This window comes from Dama dama, chromosome 5, assembly GCF_033118175.1.
Source record: "Dama dama isolate Ldn47 chromosome 5, ASM3311817v1, whole genome shotgun sequence".
NCBI classification, from domain to species: domain Eukaryota; kingdom Metazoa; phylum Chordata; class Mammalia; order Artiodactyla; family Cervidae; genus Dama; species Dama dama.
The window spans coordinates 126,861,384-126,881,709 of NC_083685.1; the positions used below are offsets into that span (position 1 = coordinate 126,861,384).

Here is a 20,326-nt window from a genome sequence, read left to right on the forward strand (position 1 = left end):
CTCCAAGCTGAACTAACCCCAGGAACTTTTAAATTTTCTTGGAATGCCTACTCTATGAGAATTTGGCAATCTAAGAACAACTCTCCCCGCTTCCTAGACCAACAGTGGCGCTGCTGAGAAAGTTCGGGCTTCCCCAGTAGCTCAGCAGGTAAAGAATCCGCCCGCAGGGCTGGAGCCACAGGAGACACGGGTTCCATCCCGGAGTCGGGAAGCTCCCCTGGAGGAGGGCATGGCAACCCACTCCAGTGTTCTTGCCTGGAGAATCCCATGGACAGAGGAGCCTGGCGGGCTACAGTCCCTGAGGGTCGCAAAGAGTCGGACACAACTGAAGCGACTTAGCACGCCAGCACGCACTGAGAAGGTTCTAGAAACCAGAACACACCAGGGATCCCCCCCTCCCCGCCTTGAGGACTTGCAGCCCCAGCCTCCGAGGCCGGAGCATCCCTCGGAGGTGGCTGACGGTGGTTGCTCGACCCTCTAGGTGTGCCGCCGCCCTCCATCACCTGGTACAAGGACTCGGCCGTGGTGGAGGCGGGGAGGCTGGGCCGCTTCCGGCAGCGAGGCGACGGGGGCCTGCAGATCAGCGGGCTGGTGCCCGACGACACCGGGATGTTCCAGTGCTTTGCCCGCAACGCGGCCGGCGAGGCGCAGACCTCCACCTACCTGGCCGTCACCAGTGAGTCCCCTTCCCTGTCCTGCCCGAGTCCCTCCCTTCTCCCCCCCAACCCAGGACACAGCTTTCCTCCAAGCCAGGGGCCTCTTGAGAGCAGGCCGCTGTAGATGCAGAAATAGGATCCCAGAAGGCTCTCGCCCTGGGGCGGGGTGACTCTGGCCCGTCACGCCCTCTGCTTCTGCGGCCAGCACTGGTTTTTTTCTTTTACAAACCAGAGCCTCGATTTCACCTTTAATGAAAGGTGAACCCGTTAACCTTGTCATGGAGGGTGTCAGTCACCCTTGGAAGTCCTCAGTTTCTGCCAGATGGAGGCTTGAGAATTAAGGCAGGGCAGGGACTGGCGTCACCAAGGTGCTTCCACGGGGCAGGTGGTGAGGGGGCCCTCGTGGGTTCTCTGGTTATTTCTGACACTGGGGTCCTACCGGGACATCTGCATCCTTCCCTGAAGAAGGGCCCACACCAAGGAGAGTGGCAAGGCAGGAGAAGGACCCGGATGTGGCTAAGACACCCCACTGTCTCCCTTTGCAGGCATCGCCCCCAACATCACCAGGGGCCCCCTGGACAGCACGGTGATCGACGGCATGTCAGTGGTGCTGGCCTGTGAGACTTCGGGGGCACCCCGCCCGGCCATCACTTGGCAAAAAGGTACTTGAGGCTGACTGACTTTAGAGGGTGACCAAAAGTCTAGGGCAGGCCTGGGGCTCAGTTCTGGAGCCAGCCAGCTGGGGTTTCCCATGTACAGTTGGGAAGGTTGTGCACTGCACAACCCCAGAGGGCTTCTTTTACACCATGGGACGTACCATGTGCCGCCCTGTCCGGCTCCAGGCTCAGCTCTGCCTCTGGTGGGATCTGTGACTTTGGGTGAGTTATTTACTCACTCGGAGCTTTAAGGTTCCCACCTATAAACTGGGGATGGTAGGATTCATACCTGGGAGCAGCATGAAAACTAGATGAGAGAGTGCATGTGGAGGGCCTGCACCGTGTCTGGGAAGTAGGAGACCAGCCCGTGCCGGCAGATGTAATACTGTGGAGCAGGTTGTTAGTACAGGGATGAGGCCGTACCCCCTCCCCAGGCAAAGCCAGTGAAGCCCAAGCTGTCCCCCTAGTCCACCCACCCCGTGCCTTCTCCACGCCTCTGCATTGTACACACACTTTCCCAGCCCTCCCCAGGGACACACACACGTGTACACACCGTCACTCACTCACACCCCCAGCCTCTGCCCATATGAACCTCCTCTCATCCAGAGCCTCCCTCCATCCCCTCCCTGCTCTATCTGCCCCCTTCTAATACACAAGGTCATCGGCATGTTCAGTCTACTGATTACCTCGCCTCCCACAATTCGAAGCTTTCAGTTTTGTCCCCTGGTGTCTCCCCGGGGCTTAGAACACAGTGACCCACAGAGGATGCTTCGTCAGTATCGGTGGGGTGTGCGCCCAGATGTGGAAATAAACACGCCCACCTGATACGCTCACCCGTGCAGGATGCCCACACGCGTGTGCAGAGGGACCCGCTCACCCACAGGCTTGCACGTGGACAGTCCCCTCTGTACAGGCAGGTGGGATTTTCTTTAAAAAACAGGTACGGTCACCAACACCGTACTCTCAGACACACTCTGACACAGGGGTCACCCTCCCTGTCTCCCTCCCTCTCTCCTTCCAGCCACCAGGGTCCCTGGGTCCCTAGTGGGAGGTCTGTCCCCCCAGGGCTGCCCCCGCCACACCCCACGCTGGCTGCTCCCGCCCGCCGCTCCCCTGCGCTCCCCTGAAGGTGACTCCAGAAGCATCCTCCTACAGGCGGCCCATCACCACCCTGTCGCAGCTGTCTGTCCCCTCCCCCGAGCCCAGGTGCCAGCTGCCTCCGAGGGCTGTGCCTGCCGGCGGGGAGGCAGGCTGGTCTTCCTGCTGAAGGGCGGATAGCATGGTGGGAGGAGAGACAGCAGGAGAGGCTCCGTCCGGGCCCCCTGCTCTGGGACTGCGTGTCCTTGTGTCTGTCCCCAGGTCAGGAACCGGGCTGGCCACAGCCCTGCCATCCCCCCCAGGCCCCCTACAGGGGCGCCTGCAGCCTTCCTAAAGCTGGGAGCCCACTCTGGGGCAGGGGATGGGGGAGGGTGGGGTGTGGTCCAGGCCCCTGGTGATGGCTGAGTGCCAGGGGGCAGCGGGCGGCAGCCTGAGCCCACCCGTCCCATGTCCCCCAGGGGAGCGCATTCTGGCCAGCGGCTCGGTCCAGCTGCCGCGCTTCACGCTCCTGGAGTCGGGCAGCCTGCTCGTCAGCCCCACGCACATCTCCGACGCCGGCACCTACACCTGCCTGGCCACCAACTCGCGGGGGGCGGACGAAGCCTCGGCCGACCTGGTGGTGTGGGGTGAGTGCCCGGGCGGGGCGGGGGTCCTTTCCACGCCTGTGTGTGAGTGTGCGTGAGTGTGCGCGAGCGTGCGCTGAGCGGCCCCACGTCCACTGTCTGTCCAGCCCACCCATCCTGAGACCTGGACGGAGGAGCTCCGAGGACGGGGCAGGAAGGTCACGGTCCCCGGGGCAGTGCTGGGTGGGCGGGGCTCTCGCCACAGAACCGATGCGCATAGGCCTTAGGGCAGAAATCCGCACACTTCTGCTGGAAAGGGCCGGAGAGGAAGTATTTCAGGCTTCGTGGGACAGTCTCTGTCACAGCTCCACAAACTCTTCCCGTTTCATCAAGAAAGCAGCCATAGGCTGTGCTGAATGCAGCAGGCGTGGCTGGGTGCAGACACGGAGGGGATTTACCCAGACGGGCCCCCGGTCGGACTTGACCTCCGGGTTGTGGTTTACTGACCCCTGCTCTGGGGGAACCTCCCAAGCCCCGTCCCGCCCCTTGGGGTCTGGCACCACACGGAGGGGTGGGCCACCCTCCTGGCCTGAGTGCCAGGGGCCTGGCAGGGGATGCCTTAGACCCAGAGGCAGACAGTCCTATTTTTACCCTGGCTGGACCCCTGGGAACACGGCTGTGATCATCTCCAGGTTTCTATTTCTTTGTGCATCCCATGGGCACAAAATTAAAAGAGCCCCCGCTATGAGCGTCACTTCCCAGAATTCACGTACCTTGGAAACACATGGCTCTTCGTGTTCTGGGACATTCGCCCTGGGGGACCAGTCCACCGCAGGCCTCAGCCGCACGGCCCAGCTCACCGGAAGGACCCCCCCACACACACACCTGCATCTCACCTGTCCGTCTGGGGCCCCTTCCCACACGGCCACCTCCCTGCTGTCTTTCAGCCCGGACCCGCATCACCAGGCCCCCGCAGGACCAGAGCGTCATCAAGGGCACCCAGGCCTCCATGGTGTGCGGAGTGACCCACGACCCCCGAGTGACCATCAGGTACTCCTGCGGCCAAGGCCCTTGGAGGCAAGAGGGGAGGGGCAGCTTTCGGGGGTCGCTGGTTTGCTGGCTGAGTGTCCCTGACAGGGAGGTAAGTGTGGCCCATGGGGGTCAGGGAACAGACACGTACAGACTTACTGCAGGACTGAGACTTGGGGACCCCAAGGACCGCAAGAGACCCTAATGCTGGGAAAGATTGAAGGCAAAAGGCGAAGGGGGCAGCAGAGATGAGACGGTTGAATAGCATGTCCATCCGATTCCGTGAACCTGAATCTGAGCAAACTCCAGGAGACAGTGAAGGACAGGGAAGCCTGGCGTGCTGCGGTCCACGGGGTCGCAAAGAGTCGGACACGACTGAGCAACGAAGTGCGTGTCTGGGGACTGAGCCAGCCTGAGTTGAATGGGGCAGCCTGGGGTGGGCGGGGATGAAAGGCGGAGAAACGTAGGAAGGGGGATGGGGGGCCTTAGGGAGGGGGAGAGAAAGAAGCCTCCGTCTGGGGAGAGGTGGAAGCTCTGCGATGCTCAGGACCCCCCTGCTAGCAGTCGCCCGCAGACCTTCGACCCTCTGCCCACCCGTGGACAGCAGACGGGTCTGGTGAAGAGGCGTGGCAGTCCTGACATGCCTGGGGCCGTGGAGGGCCCTGGGGTGACCCCCAGTGAGACCCAGACGGGGGCTGTCCCTGCCGTCCTCCACGGGACCTGGAGGGAGCCAGGTCCAGCCGGGAAAGGCCCTGGGGAGGCCTGGGAGCGCGGGGAGCAGCCGAGACAGGCCTGCAAGCTGGGAACCCTCCAGGCGGGCACAAGGACGCTTCCTGGGCCATCTCTGGGCAAGGGTTCCGAGCCGAACTGGGAGAAAAGAGCCCCTTCAGGCTCTCTTGAGCTTTGGATGCTGAGTTAAAAAAAAAAAACCTAACTACTTCCTTAGAGATAAATACTCCCTCTGTGCTGCATCTGTTCTATGGGCAACGTCACCTCTGGAGCCCCTGGCAGGGAGCTGGCCGGCCGGCCAGTGAGGGACGCCCCTGGGAGTCACCGCCCCGGTGCCTGGGACCCACCGCCCCGCCGCCTGGGACCCAAGTGCGTCCTGGGGCGCCACCTGGTGGCCACTAGGCATATGGCCGTAGGGCCGCGCCAGGTGGGACCCCAGGAAGCCAAGAGGACTAGGCTTTATTTCTTGATATTTATATTTGCTTTCTTTTCCTTTATTTTATTTTTACTGAAGTACAGTTGATTCAAAGTGTTGCGTTAACTTCTGGCACACAGCAGTGATTCAGTTCTACGCATATATACTCATTCTTTTCTAAAAATATTATTCTTTTCTGTTATGGTTTATTACAGGATTTTGAATACAGTTCTCTGTGCTATATGATGGACTTGTTGCTTATCCATTCTGTGTATAAAAGCTTGCATCTGATCTGCTAATCCCAGCCTCCCACTCTGTTCCTCCCCCAGCCAACCCCCTCCTGGGCAACCAGTCTAACCCTCTCTGCCGGAGTCTGTGTCTGTTTCACAGATAGGTTCGTCCGTGTCATGTTTTAGATTCCACATTTAAGTGACATCATGTGATATTTGTCTTTGCCTTTCTGACTTACTTCACTTAGCTCGATCACCTCTAATTGCATCCACGTTGCTGTAAATGGCACCGTTTCGTTCGTTCTTGTGGCCGAGCGGTGTCCCCTTGGATGTACATACCACATCCTCTTTATCCATTCCCGTTGATGGACATCTAGGTCGCTCCCGCGTCTTGGCTGTTGTAAACAATGCTGCTATGAACATTGGGGTGCGTGCATCGTTTTGAAGTCGAGTTTTGTCTGGATATGCGCCCAGGAGTGGAATTGCTGGAGCATGTGCTAGTTCTGTGTTTAGTTCCCTAGGGAACCTCCCTACTGCTTTCCAAGGTGGCTGCACCGTACATTCAAGGATACTGGAGTTTTAGACCCACACCCCTTCTCAGAGGCTCTGTCTCAGGCCCCACTTAAAGAAACACCTCATTAAACAGTGAACATCGGCCCTTTGGACAGCCATCGTGTGGTACCACACAAACGCAGACATGAGCCCTGAAATCACATAGGTGTAGTTAGAACGTGGCCATCAAATAATCCAGAATATGCTTATCCCAGGGTTTATCAGAGTGTTGTTAAACATTAATATACCAACTGTAACAATGTCTTCCAAGAGAACCCACACATTACCCCCATAGAACACAGCCGTGGGTCTCAGACACATACAGAAATAGTTGTTATCATGTTAGCCTCCGTTACTTGAAATTTTTTATCATAACAAACATCTCTGTTAATTAAGTAACACTTTTTAAAAATTGGTATTTTATTTATTAAAATGTTATCTACAAATACTTGGGAAACACTTGCACATTTTATTCGTACTCTGGACAATTCCTGTGGACAAAGAAATTCAGGGACCCCTTGCAATATATCTGTAGGCCCACATTCCAGGACCCCCAGTGAACTGTGGATGAGAAGTCGTGCTTCCAGTTTACTGGAGTGGACCTCGCCTTAGAATGGGCTCACCCACCTAGGACAGTCTTTTTTAGATGGGGGAGAGAACAGAGTCAGTCCCTCATCCCCCTAAATTGGCAAAAATTTGTGACCAAGTCCATTTCCGCATCTCCCGCTCATGTCTGTCTTCCATCGCCTTGGGGAGCGGAGGGGAGTCTTACAGGTGGGACGGCCGGACCCCCAGACTTAAGTATTTTTAGAAGTCCCCGAGGTGTCTCGGACGTGCAGCCAGATTTAGAGTCCCTGTTCTGGCTGCAGGAAACATACCAGGGGTTCCCTGAGCAGACAGACTGGAAAGGATTTGAATGATCGGATCAGACTAGAGTGGTAGCCGCTTAATCCTGGTTACGTGTCCTCAATAAATAACGGGTCCAGGGGAAGCAGGCTGGGCAGGCATAGGTACCAGCATGAAAAGCCTCCAGAATTGCTTCCAGTTGGTATCTGAACCCAGATCTAGACAGAATCTGGACAGTCCACTGTTTTTATTTTATATTGGAGTGTAGCCAACTGACAGTGTTGTGATAGTTTCAGATGGACAGCAAAGGGACTCAGCCACACACACACACATGTATCCGTCCTCCCCCAACTCCCCTCCCGTCCAGGCTGCCCCATAACATTGAGCAAGACGTCCCTGTGCTGTCCAGGAGGTCCTTGTTGGTTACGCATTTTAAATACAGCAGTGTGTACACGTCCATCCCAAACTCCCTAACCATCCCTCCCACCCTTCCCCCGGCAACTGTAAGTTCGTCCATTAAGTCTGTGCGTCTGTTTGTGTTTTGGACATAAGATGAGCAGTCCGTTCTTAATATTAATCATTATTGTTACTATATTTCATTATACAGCTAACAGATATCCATTTTAGGTGCGGGAATATAAAAAATGCAGATAAGCCAAAGAAAATGGGGAGGGGTTGAGAGAGAAGATGTAGAAAAGTAGATGGACCTGTGTTTCCTTCCATTGGGCTTCCCTGGTGGTTCATACCCGAGTTCAGTCCCTGGGTCAAGATCCCCTGGAGAAGGGGATGGCTACCCACTCCAGTGTTCTCGCCTGGAGAATCCCCTGGACAGAGGAGCCTGGAGAGCTGCAGTCCGTGGGGTCACACAGAGTCAGACGCGACTGACATCTCACTTTCCTTCCAGGAGCGATAGTAATATTTGAGCCATTTGGAGAAACTGAAAACACTGTGTTCTACTCTGCTTTTTCCCTTAAGAACCTGTTACGAATCTCTTGTTCTGTCAATAAATATTTTTGACTAAACTCAATTATATGACTATTCCGTCCTCCACTGTGTGGACGCCCCATAATTTATCTTACCAATTCCCTAACGCTGGGTAATTTGATTATTTCTGAATTGTTGCTAATATTAAGAAATATCATTCTGAATGCCCTTATAACTAAATATTTTTGCACATCTTCTGTTTCCTGAGGACTATATAATATTATTTAAAGCTAAAAACCACTCATCAAAATTGCTTAATAGCCAGCTATATCTTTATGGATTAGTTCAGGGGAAATGTCCCCTGAGTTAAAAGGACTCATGGGTTCTTTTTTTAACATTCTCTTATGCAAGTTTTAAAACATGCCCCAAAGAAGAGAGAATTGCATCCTCGGTCCTTCTGTACCACCTCTCAGCCTCAATGATCATCCGTATTTGCCCATCTTGTTTTGTGAATCTTCCCCACGCTTTTTTTTAACTGCAAATCTTTTTTAAAAGCAAATCTTAAAAATGCAGTGTCACCCTTAGATATGTCTATGTGCATTTCTTACTCAAAAGAACTTTTCTCTAAACATAACAGCCATGTCCGCTCTCACACCTAAGACAATTCCTGGGTTTCTTCTGACACCAGCCCGTGTTTCAGTCACTGTGAGCGTCTCAAAGCATCTTTGTGCACAGAGTTAGCTTAACTCAGGGTTTATACAGGGTCTACCCATTGCATTTAGTTGCTGTGTCTCCTTTGTTTTACATGGTACCCTGTCCCCTTCTTTTTATTTTTGTCTTTATTTTGGTTTTCATTTTTGTCTGGTTTTCATGCACTTAATAAGTTGGAGAAACCAGGTTCTACAGGAAAGACAGCCTCAAATTTTTTTCTGTAAAGAGCCAGAGAGCAAATATTTTAGGCTTTGAGGGCCATATAGTCTTTGTCACAGCTTCTCACGTCTGTGTCTGCAGTTCAAAAGCAGTCATAAGCAATCTGTAAACAAATGAGTGTGTATCTGTGTGTATGTTCCAATAAAACTTTATTTACACGGACAGGCAGTGGGCCATAATTTGCAGAATATCCCTGCTGTAGAATAGCCCAAATCTGGATTTGGCTAGCTGCTTTTTCATGCTGTGGTTCACCTCTTCTTCTATCCCTTGTATTTCTGATTTGATTTAAGTAATTGATCATGGGGGCTTCTCTGGTGGTTGAGCAGTAAAGAATCTGCCTGCAATGCAGGAGATGTGGGTTCAATCCCTGGGCTGGGAAGATTCCCTGGAGTTAAGAAATGGCAACCCACTCCAGTGTTCTCACCTGAAAACTCCCCTGGACAGAGGACTACAGGGCAGAGGACTTCATGGCAGACTACAGTCCATGGGGTCGCAAAGAGCCGGACACGACTTATCGACTAAACAACAAGCTGATCTTCAGATTCAAGTTCAGTTGTTTTGGCACGAACACTTGCAGGTAGTGATACATGCTTCCTAACGCATGGTGTCCTGGACAGAGTGTGTCTGCCTGTCACAGGTTGTTCCGTAAGCAGGCACTACCCTCTGCAGCTAGATTCGCTTTTAAGTAAAATTCTACCTATCCCGTCAGTGCCCGGGAGGATGATCCTTCTCTAGACAAAGAGATGAATGGACGGTGATCACTTTTGGCAATTTGCAAAATATGCATAAAAAGCCTGAGCATCTAACTCGGTGATTTACTGCTGAGAATTTATACCCGAGGAAGTGATTTAGAATGTGGCAAGTATTTTGCCACAGAGGTGTTCATCACAGCATTAGCCGTAAGATCAGAAAACAAGGAGCTAGGGACTTCTCTGCCCGTCCTGTGGCTGAGACTCCCTGTCTCCAGTGCGGAGGATGCAGGTTCAATACCTGGCTGGGAAACTAAGGTCCCACGTGCCGTGTGATGTGGCCAAAAAGAATTTTTTTTAAAAAAGAAAGAAAACAAGGAGGTAAATTGGATGCCCATCATGACAAGATCAATTACAGAGGAATGATTATTTGAAGTACTATGCAGCCAAGTGAACCATGGTGAAGAAATGTCACATTAAATGGAATTTATGATATCGTCTTGGGTAGAAACGGCAGCTTTAAAATCGGGATGGATGAATAGCTAGGTATTGTTTTGTTTTGTTTTTTATTGGAGTATAATTGCTTTACAATGTTGTGTTGGCTTCTGCTATACAACAAAGTGAATCAGCCCTATGTCTACATATATCCCCTCCCTCTTGGAATGCCTGCTCACCCCCCGTCCCATCCCCTAGGTCACCACAGGGCCCTGAGCTGGGCTCCTTGGGCTATCCAGCAGCAGCTAGGTATTATTTATACTCAAGATATACTGTATCAGTAAACATATATCATAACTTCTATCAATCACCATGCTTCCAGCGCTACTCCAATATTTTATACTAACTCACACAGTCCTTACAGCAACCCTATGGGGTGGATGGTATTTCTTCCGTCATGGGACAAATGAGAAAAGTGAGGCATACCGTATCCAATAAACATCCCCAGGACCACAACACCAGTAAGTGGCCAGGGGACATTCAAGCCCAGAACACAGTGGCACTGTGGTAACTGCCCAGGGGCCAGGAGAGAAGCGTCTGGAAGGTTTACCCTCAAATGCCAACCCTGGATGTCCATCGGAAGGACTGATGATGAAGCTGAAGCTGCAATACTTTAACCACCTGATGCGAAGGGCCGACTCATTGGAAAAGACCCTGATGCTGGGAAAGATTGAGGGCAGGAGAAGGGGACGACAGAGGATGAGAAGGTTGGATGGCATCACCGACTCAATGGACATGATTTTGAGTAAGCTCTGGGAGATGGTGAAGGACAGGGAAGCCTGGCGTGCCGCAGTCCGTGGAGCCACAAAGAGTCAGACACGACTGAGGGACTGAACAACAATAGGGGAAAACTGTTGAATTTTTCTCTTTTTTCCCTACTCTTTTCTCATCTGTACTTGCTACTTTTCTGAAAATTTTTTTTAAACTTTAAGTTAAAAATAGTACAGGCTCATTCTCTCCAGCCATCTCACCCTTCCTAAACCCAGAGAGTTCTAGGGCTGTATAGACAGTCCCTGTCCCCACACTAGGCGATTGCTGGCTTATTTGCAAAGCGCCCCAGCCCAGCCCCCACCCTGGTCGCCCTGATCCACCTTCCCTGGGGGGCAGCTGCCCAGCGTGCTCCCAGGAGCTGGCACCCTGTGTGTGCTGATGACAATTATTGTGTCTCCTCCGTAACAAATCCAGAGCAGGCGTTTCTCATTGTCAGGAGCAGGGGTGTGTGTAATTTCTCAAGTACCCCTTTGTACTGACCAAAGCTAAAGTGATTTTCTTTTTTTTTTTTTGGACACTGAGGTCAATTTGTCACAGTGATGCATTGATGTGATGGTTCTCTTCATAAAACTAATCCCCAAATGTAGTCTAGGTGGAAGCGTTCATCCTTTTTCCAGCCGTAATCTTTTAACCTCTTTGGGAGAATAGCTTGTGCCCACTCTGGGCGGCTTGGCGGTGGCTTCGGGCCAGAAGCAACCAGGCTGGGACCTGGACCTGAACTGAAGGTGTGAACGCGGGATGGTTTGATGTGCTTCCGCTCCCGGCCCCGCCCCCACCTCCCCACCCCCGCCGCAGGTTTGTTGGTGGGTGCCCCGCCCTGGCCTGGGGCTCGCCCCAGCCCGGCTCTGGAGCTCCCGGCTGCAGACCAGCCTTGGGCTGGACCCCCCCGCCCCACGACCCCGCAGCCCCGACCCCCCTTGCCTGCGTCTCTGCCCTGAGCGGCTCTCCCCTCTCAGGTACGTCTGGGAGAAAGACGGCGTCACGCTGAGCGCGGAGGGCAACCCCCGCCTCCGCCTGGACAGGAACGGCTCCCTGCACATCTCGCAGACCTGGTCCGGGGACATCGGCACCTACACCTGCCGGGTGCTCTCGGCCGGCGGCAACGACTCCCGCAGCGCCCACCTGCGCGTGAGGTGAGGGCGGCCTGCCCGCCGTGGGGACGCGGAGGCGCAGGCAGCGAGGCGCCGGCTCCGTCTGGCGGTCCACGGGGCCGGGGGCGATCCGAGCCCACCCGCCGCACCCCAGCACCCCCCGGGCTTTTCCCAGCTCAGGGAGACCCCAGTCCGGGGCGGGCTGCAAAGCTGGCACGCAGAGTCTCTAGGTAGACGGCCGAAGGCTTGACTGGGGGATGCGCGCCAGACATCAGGAGGCTCAGACCGAGTCCTGGCGTCCCCTGACTCGAGACCTCCCGGGGGGCCCACCGCGTCTCTCTCCTCCAGGCAGCTGCCTCACGCCCCCGAGCACCCCGTGGCGACCCTCAGTACCTCGGAGAGGAGGGCCATCAACCTGACGTGGGGCAAGCCCTTCGACGGCAACAGCCCGCTGATCCGCTACGTCCTGGAGATGTCGGAGAACAGTAAGGCTCCGCGCCCGCCCCCCGCACCCACCGCAGGCAGGGCGGCCCGGTCCCCAGTGCGGAGCCGCGGGGGCCACCTCCCCGCGTCCTGTGACGAGGGAGCGGGGTGAGGCACTTGCTGGACCCGGAGCCCGGCACCCAGCAGCCTCCCCGACGCTGGTCATTAGTCTTTTTCTTATTTCTTCTTATCCTCCACCCCCAAGCTGTGAGCTCCCAAATTAGCAGGCATCACTTGAAGGGTGTTTTAAATACAGTTAGCTCATCAATTTGAGCGGGGAATAAAGGATAGAAAAGACAAATGCATCTCAGTTCCAGTGAGCCCAGCTCCGTCCCCAGTGGGTACCCTCCAGCCCTCGGACACGTGGGCTAAGAGGACCCAGAAATGTGACATGGCCAGCCTCTACTGGACCAACCTGGGCGGGAGGTATTAAGTATGAGGCTGGAGCGCTGCGGGGAGTGGGAGCAGGAGGAAGCATGCCCCCCAAAGGTGCCCACCGCTGCCTCCACCCTCTGTCCATGCAGATGCCCCCTGGACGGTGCTCCTGGCCAGCGTGGACCCTGAAGCTACTTCTGTGATGGTCAAGGGCTTGGTCCCCGCACGGTCCTACCAGTTCCGTCTTTGTGCTGTCAACGATGTGGGGAAGGGACAGTTCAGCAAGGACACGGAGAGGTGAGGGGCGCAGGGTGGGCGTCGGGGGCCCTCCAGTGGAGGGCGGGGGGCCGGGCGGGGCCACCTGCTGCCAAAACCACTGTGGCGGGGGGAGGCGGGTCCCGGCTGCCAGGCACATCCTGGGGGCTCCTCTCGGACCCCTCGAGGCCTCAGTCGGTGCATCCGCAGGATGGGGGTAACTGTGCTGACACCGGTCTCACAGGGAGGCAGGGAAATTCAGGCGGACGAGTGAAGGGCAGTGAGCAGCCCTCTCTGTGAGCCATGCAAGTTGCAGCACTCACCCCATTCTGCTCCACATCCCCATTGCTAAGTGTGCGTGAAGTTCCAGAGTCACCGAGGACCTCCTTGGGTCTCTGTGTGCGGTGCCTTGCGTAGCTCAGACCCCATGAGGCCTTCATCAAGCCTTTTTTTTTAAATGACGACAGTTGAACAGCAACAAATCCCGTCTAACACCCACTTATGTAGGAGGCGCATTCTACCCACCTAGACCCCCGCAGGGCAAGCAGCGTCCTCCAATGAGAACGGAAGCGTCTGATCAGGATGACAGCGACTCCCAGTCCCAGGCCCCAGAGCTGTGTGCTTTGCTTTTTTTTTTTTTTTTTTAAGTTTATATTTTTCCAGATGGATTGAGAGATCATGGACAGGAAACACAGTGTAAGTTTGAGACCTGCAGTGTGGGTTGACACACTCCTGTGTGGCAAAATGGTTCCCCCCGTGGTGTCAGCTGACACCCCCATCCTGTCACATAATTACCGTTTCTTTTTTGTGGTGAGAACATTTAAAATCCCCTCTCTTAGCAACCTCCAGGGGCATAATACAGTGTCATTAGCTGTAGTCACCAGGCCTGCGTCCTCTCCCCAGAACTGGTTACTCTCACCACTGCAGGTTTACACCTTCTGAAGAGCGTCTCCCCATCCCCTCAACCCCCAGCCCCTACTAGTCAGCACTCTCCTGTTTCTCCGAGCTCCGCTCATTCAGCTTGCACGTAACAGTGAGGTCACGCAGTGTTTGTCTTTCTCCGCTGACTGCCTTCATTGAGCACAGTGCCCCCTGGCCCATCTGGATTGTTGCAGATGGCAGAGTTTCTTTCTCATGGCTGGAAAATACTTCATTGTGTAGCTGTGTTATATCCTCCTCAACCGTTCATTCCTTGATGGGCGTTTAAGTTGTTTCCACCTCTTGGCTGTTGTGAACAGTGCTGCAGTGAATATGGGGTTGCAGACACGTTGTTGAGATCTTGTGGATGGCTGGATTGTATGGAGGTACTGCTTCTAATTTTGGGCGGAAGGAACCTCTATGCTATTTTCCATAGTCTCTAGACCTATTTATCTTCCCACCAGCAGTGCTTAAAGGGTCCCCTTTAGCCACATCCTTGCCAACATTTGTTATCTCTTGTCTTTTAGATAATAGCCACTCTGTCGGGTATAACGTGATACCTCACTGTAGTTTTGATTTGCATTTCCCTGTTGATCTGTGATGTTGAGCATGTTTTCATGGACCTGTTGGTCATTCATTTGTCTTCTTTGGAAAAAATGTGCAGCCCATGTGTTCAGTTTTTTTATCAGATGTTTTGTTTTTGGGTACTGAGTTGTATGAGTTCTTTATATATTCTGGATATTAACCGCTTATCAGATACATGGTTTGCAAATATGTTCTCCCATTCTGTAGGTCGCCTTTTCATCTTGTTGTTTCTTTTGCTGTGCAGATGCTTTTTACTTTGCTATAGTCCTGCTTATTTATTTTTCTTTTGTGACTTGTGCTTTTGGTACCATATCCAGGACATTACTGCCAAGACCAATGCCAAGGAGCTTTCCCCCTATGTTTTAGTCTAGGAGTTTTATAGTTTCAGGTCTTAAGTTTGTCTTTTATCCATTTCGAGTTAAAAAATTTTTGTGAGTTTTGTAAGATAGAGGTCCAGTTACCTTCTTCTGCATGTGGTTTTCCAGTTTTCCCAACATCATTTATTGAAGAGACTGTCCTTTCCCGTTGAGGACAGTTCATATTGTTACAATGTCCCTATCACCCCAAGCCATCTGTTGAGTCAATGCCATCCCTATCACAATTCCAATGGCATTTTTCACAGAAACAGAAAAAACAATCCTGAAATTTGTATAGAGCCACAAAAACCCCCAAATACCCAGAATAGTCCTGAGTACAAAGCAGAGAGCCAGAGGCATCATGCGTCTTGATTCCAAACTGTCCTACAAAGCTACGGTCACCAAAGCAGCATGCTGCTCTTCTGAAAACAGACACACAGGGCGTTCCCTGAGGGGTGAGGACTCAGCACTTCTGCTGCCATGGCCTGGGTTCAATCCCTGTTCAGGGAACTAAAATCCTACAAGCCGGGAGACACAGCCAAAAAAAAAAAAAAAGACACACAGATCAATGGAGCAGAATAGAGAGCCCAGAAATGAGCGGTCATATTTGCTAAGGGAGCCGGAATGCACTTTGCTCTTAGATGTGTTCCCAGACCCCTCCCCACACGCAGGTTAAATCAATCCTTGTGGTTTCCCTACAGTTCCCGTGAGCTTGAGTCCTTCTGGCTTTTATGAGCAAGATGCCATTGAGGCGTGACACTCTAGCAGGAGGAAGAAGCGGCAGATAGTGGCCTGGCGTGGAGCATTTAGCCAGTCACCGTTTTTGTTTTGTTTTTTGGCAATCATGCTCTCTATTTTTTTTGCTACAGCAGGCCTGCGTGGTGGCCCCGGGATCTCTCCTGTCCGTCCTCAGGCTTCTCTCTAGTTGTCGCGCACGGGCTCAGGGCTTGTGGCTCGTGGGCCTCGTTGCCCCGAAGCACGTGGGATCTTAGTTCCCTGACCGGGGATCGAACCTGCATCCCCTGCATTGGAAGGTGGATTTGTAACCACTGAACCACCAGGGAGGGCTCTCATTCACTGCTTATTGAGCATCTACTCTGGGCCAGGCCGTGTTTGGACCATGAGAGGTGGTGCAGAGGACAAGATAAACACAGACCCAACCTTTCAGAGCTATGAACTCCCAATAACAAGAAGCCCTGAAGTGTAGGAAACCATCCTATAACTTCTCCAGCCATTCAGGCTTCCCTTTGTAGCAGTGATTCATCTTCCTACTGAATCTGCATCCTAATGGTTAGGCCCTGAGTCACATGGAAAAAGCTTAAATTACCCTCACTTCGGGCTGCACAAAGACATGGGAGGGTGCGGTACATTTTAGAAAAGCTATCCACCAGGGAACAAAAACATAAACAAAGAGGGACAGGCATCATCAGAAATAATTAACTTTTGTTGTTCGTGGATGCCTGTCAGTTATGTGAAAAATACACGGAGGTGGAACGCTGCGTCGCCTGGCCATGCCAGAGAAAGAAATTTAGCAGCCCCGGGCTTCAGGGTACGGGGTCGGAGGAGGGCTCAAACTCATCCCACCCGGCCTGCCCCGCCCCAGTCAAGGCTCAGCGGGTTAGTAAAGGAAGCCTGTTTCGAGTTCACCCCCAGCTGCTAACGGGGAGGTGAGTGTTTTAAACATTTCTGCTTCTAAAATTTTCAAGTACTCATGACCTGCACCAGACCCGACGGCAGCTTCTTTGACAAATGGGAAACCGAGGCCTGTGTCCCTCGACCACACAGAAAATACACTCATCTGGTGCTTCCTAGGGACTTCCCCGGTGGCTCAGTGATAAAGAACCCGCCTGCCAATGCAGGAGACTCAGGTTCAATCCCTGGGTCGGGAAGGTCCCAGGAAATGGCAACCCACGCCGGTATTCTTGCCTGGAGAACCCCGTGGAGCCTGGCAGGCTATAGTCCATGGGATGGCAAAGGGTCTGCTGTGACTTAGCGAGTGAACAACAACGATTTGCCAACAGGGAGAGTTTTGAAAAGACATTGCATCATTTGCACTTCAACCACTTTTTTTTTTCAACCACTTTTATAAAGCAGCCAAATGGAGCTTTATTATACTGCTTTTTCAGATAAAGAAACAAGCTCAGAAAGGCTAAGTGACTTACCCAAAGGCACACAGCAATTGCGCAGAGTCTGCAGGGGTGGGGTCTCTTCATATCCCATTAAACTTCCGTGTTTGCCGTTGAGACAAGGAGTGAAAAGACCTGTCTGTCCTTGGTGTTTTCCAGGGTCTCCCTTCCTGAAGAGCCCCCCACAGCCCCTCCACAGAACGTCATTGCCAGTGGCCGGACCAACCAGTCCATCATGATCCAGTGGCAGCCGCCTCCTGAGAGCCACCAGAATGGCATCCTCAAGGGCTACATCATCAGGTAGGCGTCCACCCCAGGGACAGCAGGGAAGAGAAGGGGCTGCCCAGACTCAAGGCGACAGAGATGGGGAGGGCCAGGAGTGGGTTGCAAAAGAGAGCAGATTCGTGGCAGGTCCTTCTCTGTCTAACAAGGACCAGACAAGAAATGCCTGCCCTGCAGTAGGAAGGATTGAGGCTAGACATCCAGAAGAACTTCCAGCGGTGAGCGTCTCGGAAACCGATAGGAATGGTGAGAGAGGAGATCAGTGTAGTCTCCTTAAGGCTGTATGGATGGGCAAGTCTGTCGGACATCAGGGCTACAGGGAGACAGGTAACTATCCGAGGCCAAGTTTCCCCAGTGGGCAAACTACTTGGCCAAGAATGGTTAAAAAGTGGAAATCTGGGGACTTCCCTCGAGGTCCAGTGGTTAAGACTCTGTGCTTCTAGTGCAGGGGCCACGGGTTTGATCCCTGGTCAGGAAATTAAGATCCCACATGCTGCATGGCACAGCCAAATAAAAAAAAAAGTGGAATTCCTTTCTTTGATCTTTACTGCAAAATGAAGCCCAGTTTTACAGCCTTTTATTTTTCAGTTTGTGGACACTTTGAAAAAGTGAAAGCATTAGTCGCTCAGTCGAGTCCGACTCTTTGCGACTCCATGGACTGTAGCCCACCAGGCTCCTTACTGGTAATCTAAAAGTGTATTAAGTTGTAACTAAAATTCAGTATTCAGAAAAGAAAGTTTTAGCCTGTTATTTGAAACTACTGAGAACGCTCATCAATATTCTGAACTCTGGCTGGTTGCAAAATGCCAGGCAACTTCCCATGTCTCTTTACTGAACACTCACAGCATTGAAATCCCCTAATTTTGGAAGAAGGTATTATTGGTTTGGCTATTCCGTTATCAGTTATTATTAGTTTGGCTGCTCCATAATCAGTTAACTATGTTGTGGGTTTTCTGATGACTCTATAAAGGGCAGAGGTTCTCAGAGTGTGGTCCCTGGACCAGCAGCAGCAGCATCACTTGAGAACTAGACAGGAATGAAAATTCTCAGGTCCCACCACTGAGCTATTGAATGGGGAACTTTGGAGTAAGCCCAGCAAGCTGCGTTTTGATAAGCTTTTCAGGTGTCCTTCAGGCACACAAAGGCTTTGAAGACCACTGATGTGGGGTTTTGTGATGCAGCAAAAAATTTGGGGCCTCTAACTCCCTAATAATTAGAATCAAAAGTATGTGTGCATTGTGGTTCTCCTGTAAGCTATCCATCCTCCAAAATGTGCCTGTTCAGATCCCATTTATTACCCTGTGTTCTTTTTCCCAGTGGAAAGTGGAACTTGGTAGAGCAGGTAGCCTCAGGCCTTTTTGTCTCCACCAAAGAGAGTGGCTGTCAAAAGAGGGAGCCATTCTCTTAGAGCAAGAAGGAAAATGAGTCCAAGGTTTGGAGACCACTCTCCCATCAATGACCCCTCAAAGCTGAGACCTGTGAGATCTTCCCAGGAGCTCTCAGCATCCTGTTAACCATTCCACCAACGTCCTCCTCCCCCATCAAAAACAATAGTCCAGACACATCTCCTAGACCTGTGTTATCCAGTAAGGTAGCCTCTGGTCACTTGCAACTATTTAAATTAATAAAAAGAAATTAAATGACAAACGTAATTTCTCAGTTGCACTTAAGCATATCTCAGGTGCCTAGCAGCTACTCTGGACAGCACGGGTGTGGGCCATTCCGCCATCACAGACAGCTTCCTGGACACGAGGCCATGCAGGCTGACTCTCATCCCTGGCATCCTGGCCTTCTCCCCTCAGGTACTGCCTGGCCGGGCTGCCTGTTGGGTACCAGTATAAGAACATCACGGATGCCGATGTCAACAACCTGCTGCTCGAGGACCTCATCATCTGGACCAACTACGAGATTGAGGTGGCCGCCTACAACAGCGCCGGGCTGGGTGTCTACAGCAGCAAGGTCACCGAGTGGACGCTGCAAGGAGGTGGGTGGGGACCGTGGCTGCTGCTTCTCCTTCTCCCAGGTCTGTGCCTGTGGGGTCCTGGACTCCCCCAGTCCTGACATGGGCATCCCCGGTGGCTCAGACGGTAAAGAACCCGCCTGCAGTGTAGGAGATCTGGGTTTGACCCCGGGGTCGGGAAGATCCCCTGAAGGAAATGGCAACCCACTCCAGTATTCTTGCCTGGGCAATCGCATGGACAGAGAAGCCTGGCGGGCCACAGTCCAGGGGGTCAGAAGGAGTCGGACAGGTCTGAGCGACAGCAGCAGCAGCAGCAGTCCTGACCGCCTCAGCCATGCTGCCTGTTCTATCCAGCCCCGGTGCCCAGTTACCCTGTAGGGCGGGGGGCTGGAGGAGGAGATGAAGAGGTCGGGGCGGGTGTGATGAAGGCAGAGGCTTCGGGGGCACAGGGACCTTCTGCGAAGTTTCCCATTAACTGGATCATGAAACAGCTTACATTCAGCGTCGAACCTAAAAACCACCCTGAGCATTTTCAGATTCATCACTTGTATTTATGGGCGTGCTGTGAAATGGGCCAGACCGGTTTTATTAAACCCAAACTAATCTACAGAAGCTTCCCGTGTGGCTCAGTGGTAAAGAATCCGTCTGCCAAGCAGGAGACGCCGGTTCGATCCCTAGGTTGGAAAGATCCCCTGGAGAAGGGCATGGCAATCCACTCCAGTATCCTTGCCGGGAGAACCCCATGGACAGAGGAGCCTGGCGGGCTACAGTCCGTGGGGTCACAAAGAGTCAGACTCAACTGAGCAACTGGGCACACAGGCAATCTGCAGCCAAGAGAGCATCTCAAGTCTCCATGGGGTAGAGGGGGAGGTGTAAAGCTGTGTCTGCAGACCTCGTGTGCTTTCTGCTTCCCTGGGCCAGACAGACAGACAGACCCTCCACCCACACCCCCACCTCTCTGCTCTCCCCTAGTCCCCACAGTCCCTCCGGGCAACGTGCACGCCGAAGCCACCAACTCCACGACCATCCGCTTCACCTGGAATGCCCCCAGCCCCCAGTTCATCAACGGCATCAACCAGGGCTACAAGGTACGTGAGGGCTCTCCTGGTCCCGGGTAGAAGCCTGCAAGGAGGGCGCAGGAGCGGAGGGAAGAAGGCGAGGGGGGTGCAGGAGGGCATCCCCGCTGTGTTTCTGAGATCATTGGCTCAGGCCAAGCAGAGGGCACGTACGTGATCAAGGCAGAGGGCCTCGGGCTGTCCCCAGGTCCACGTCCAGGCCCCGGGGAGTACTGACCTTGACCTGCCTGTGACCA

At 53.1% G+C, this 20,326-nt stretch overlaps 1 protein-coding gene across 2 annotated transcripts in view; it reads left to right on the top strand.

Annotated features, from left to right (window-relative positions):
• The window catches only part of SDK2 (sidekick cell adhesion molecule 2), a 262,997-nt gene that overhangs the window by 176,383 nt on the left and 66,288 nt on the right, over positions 1-20,326 (top strand). For both annotated transcript variants that reach the window (XM_061144959.1, XM_061144961.1), the window contains exons 9-18: positions 482-676; positions 1,202-1,318; positions 2,869-3,036; positions 3,921-4,023; positions 11,540-11,716; positions 12,023-12,159; positions 12,682-12,829; positions 16,932-17,072; positions 18,857-19,038; positions 19,987-20,102. In XM_061144959.1, coding sequence (XP_061000942.1) covers positions 482-676; positions 1,202-1,318; positions 2,869-3,036; positions 3,921-4,023; positions 11,540-11,716; positions 12,023-12,159; positions 12,682-12,829; positions 16,932-17,072; positions 18,857-19,038; positions 19,987-20,102 — 1,484 coding nt within the window. The remainder of the gene's footprint in view (positions 1-481; positions 677-1,201; positions 1,319-2,868; positions 3,037-3,920; positions 4,024-11,539; positions 11,717-12,022; positions 12,160-12,681; positions 12,830-16,931; positions 17,073-18,856; positions 19,039-19,986; positions 20,103-20,326) is intronic.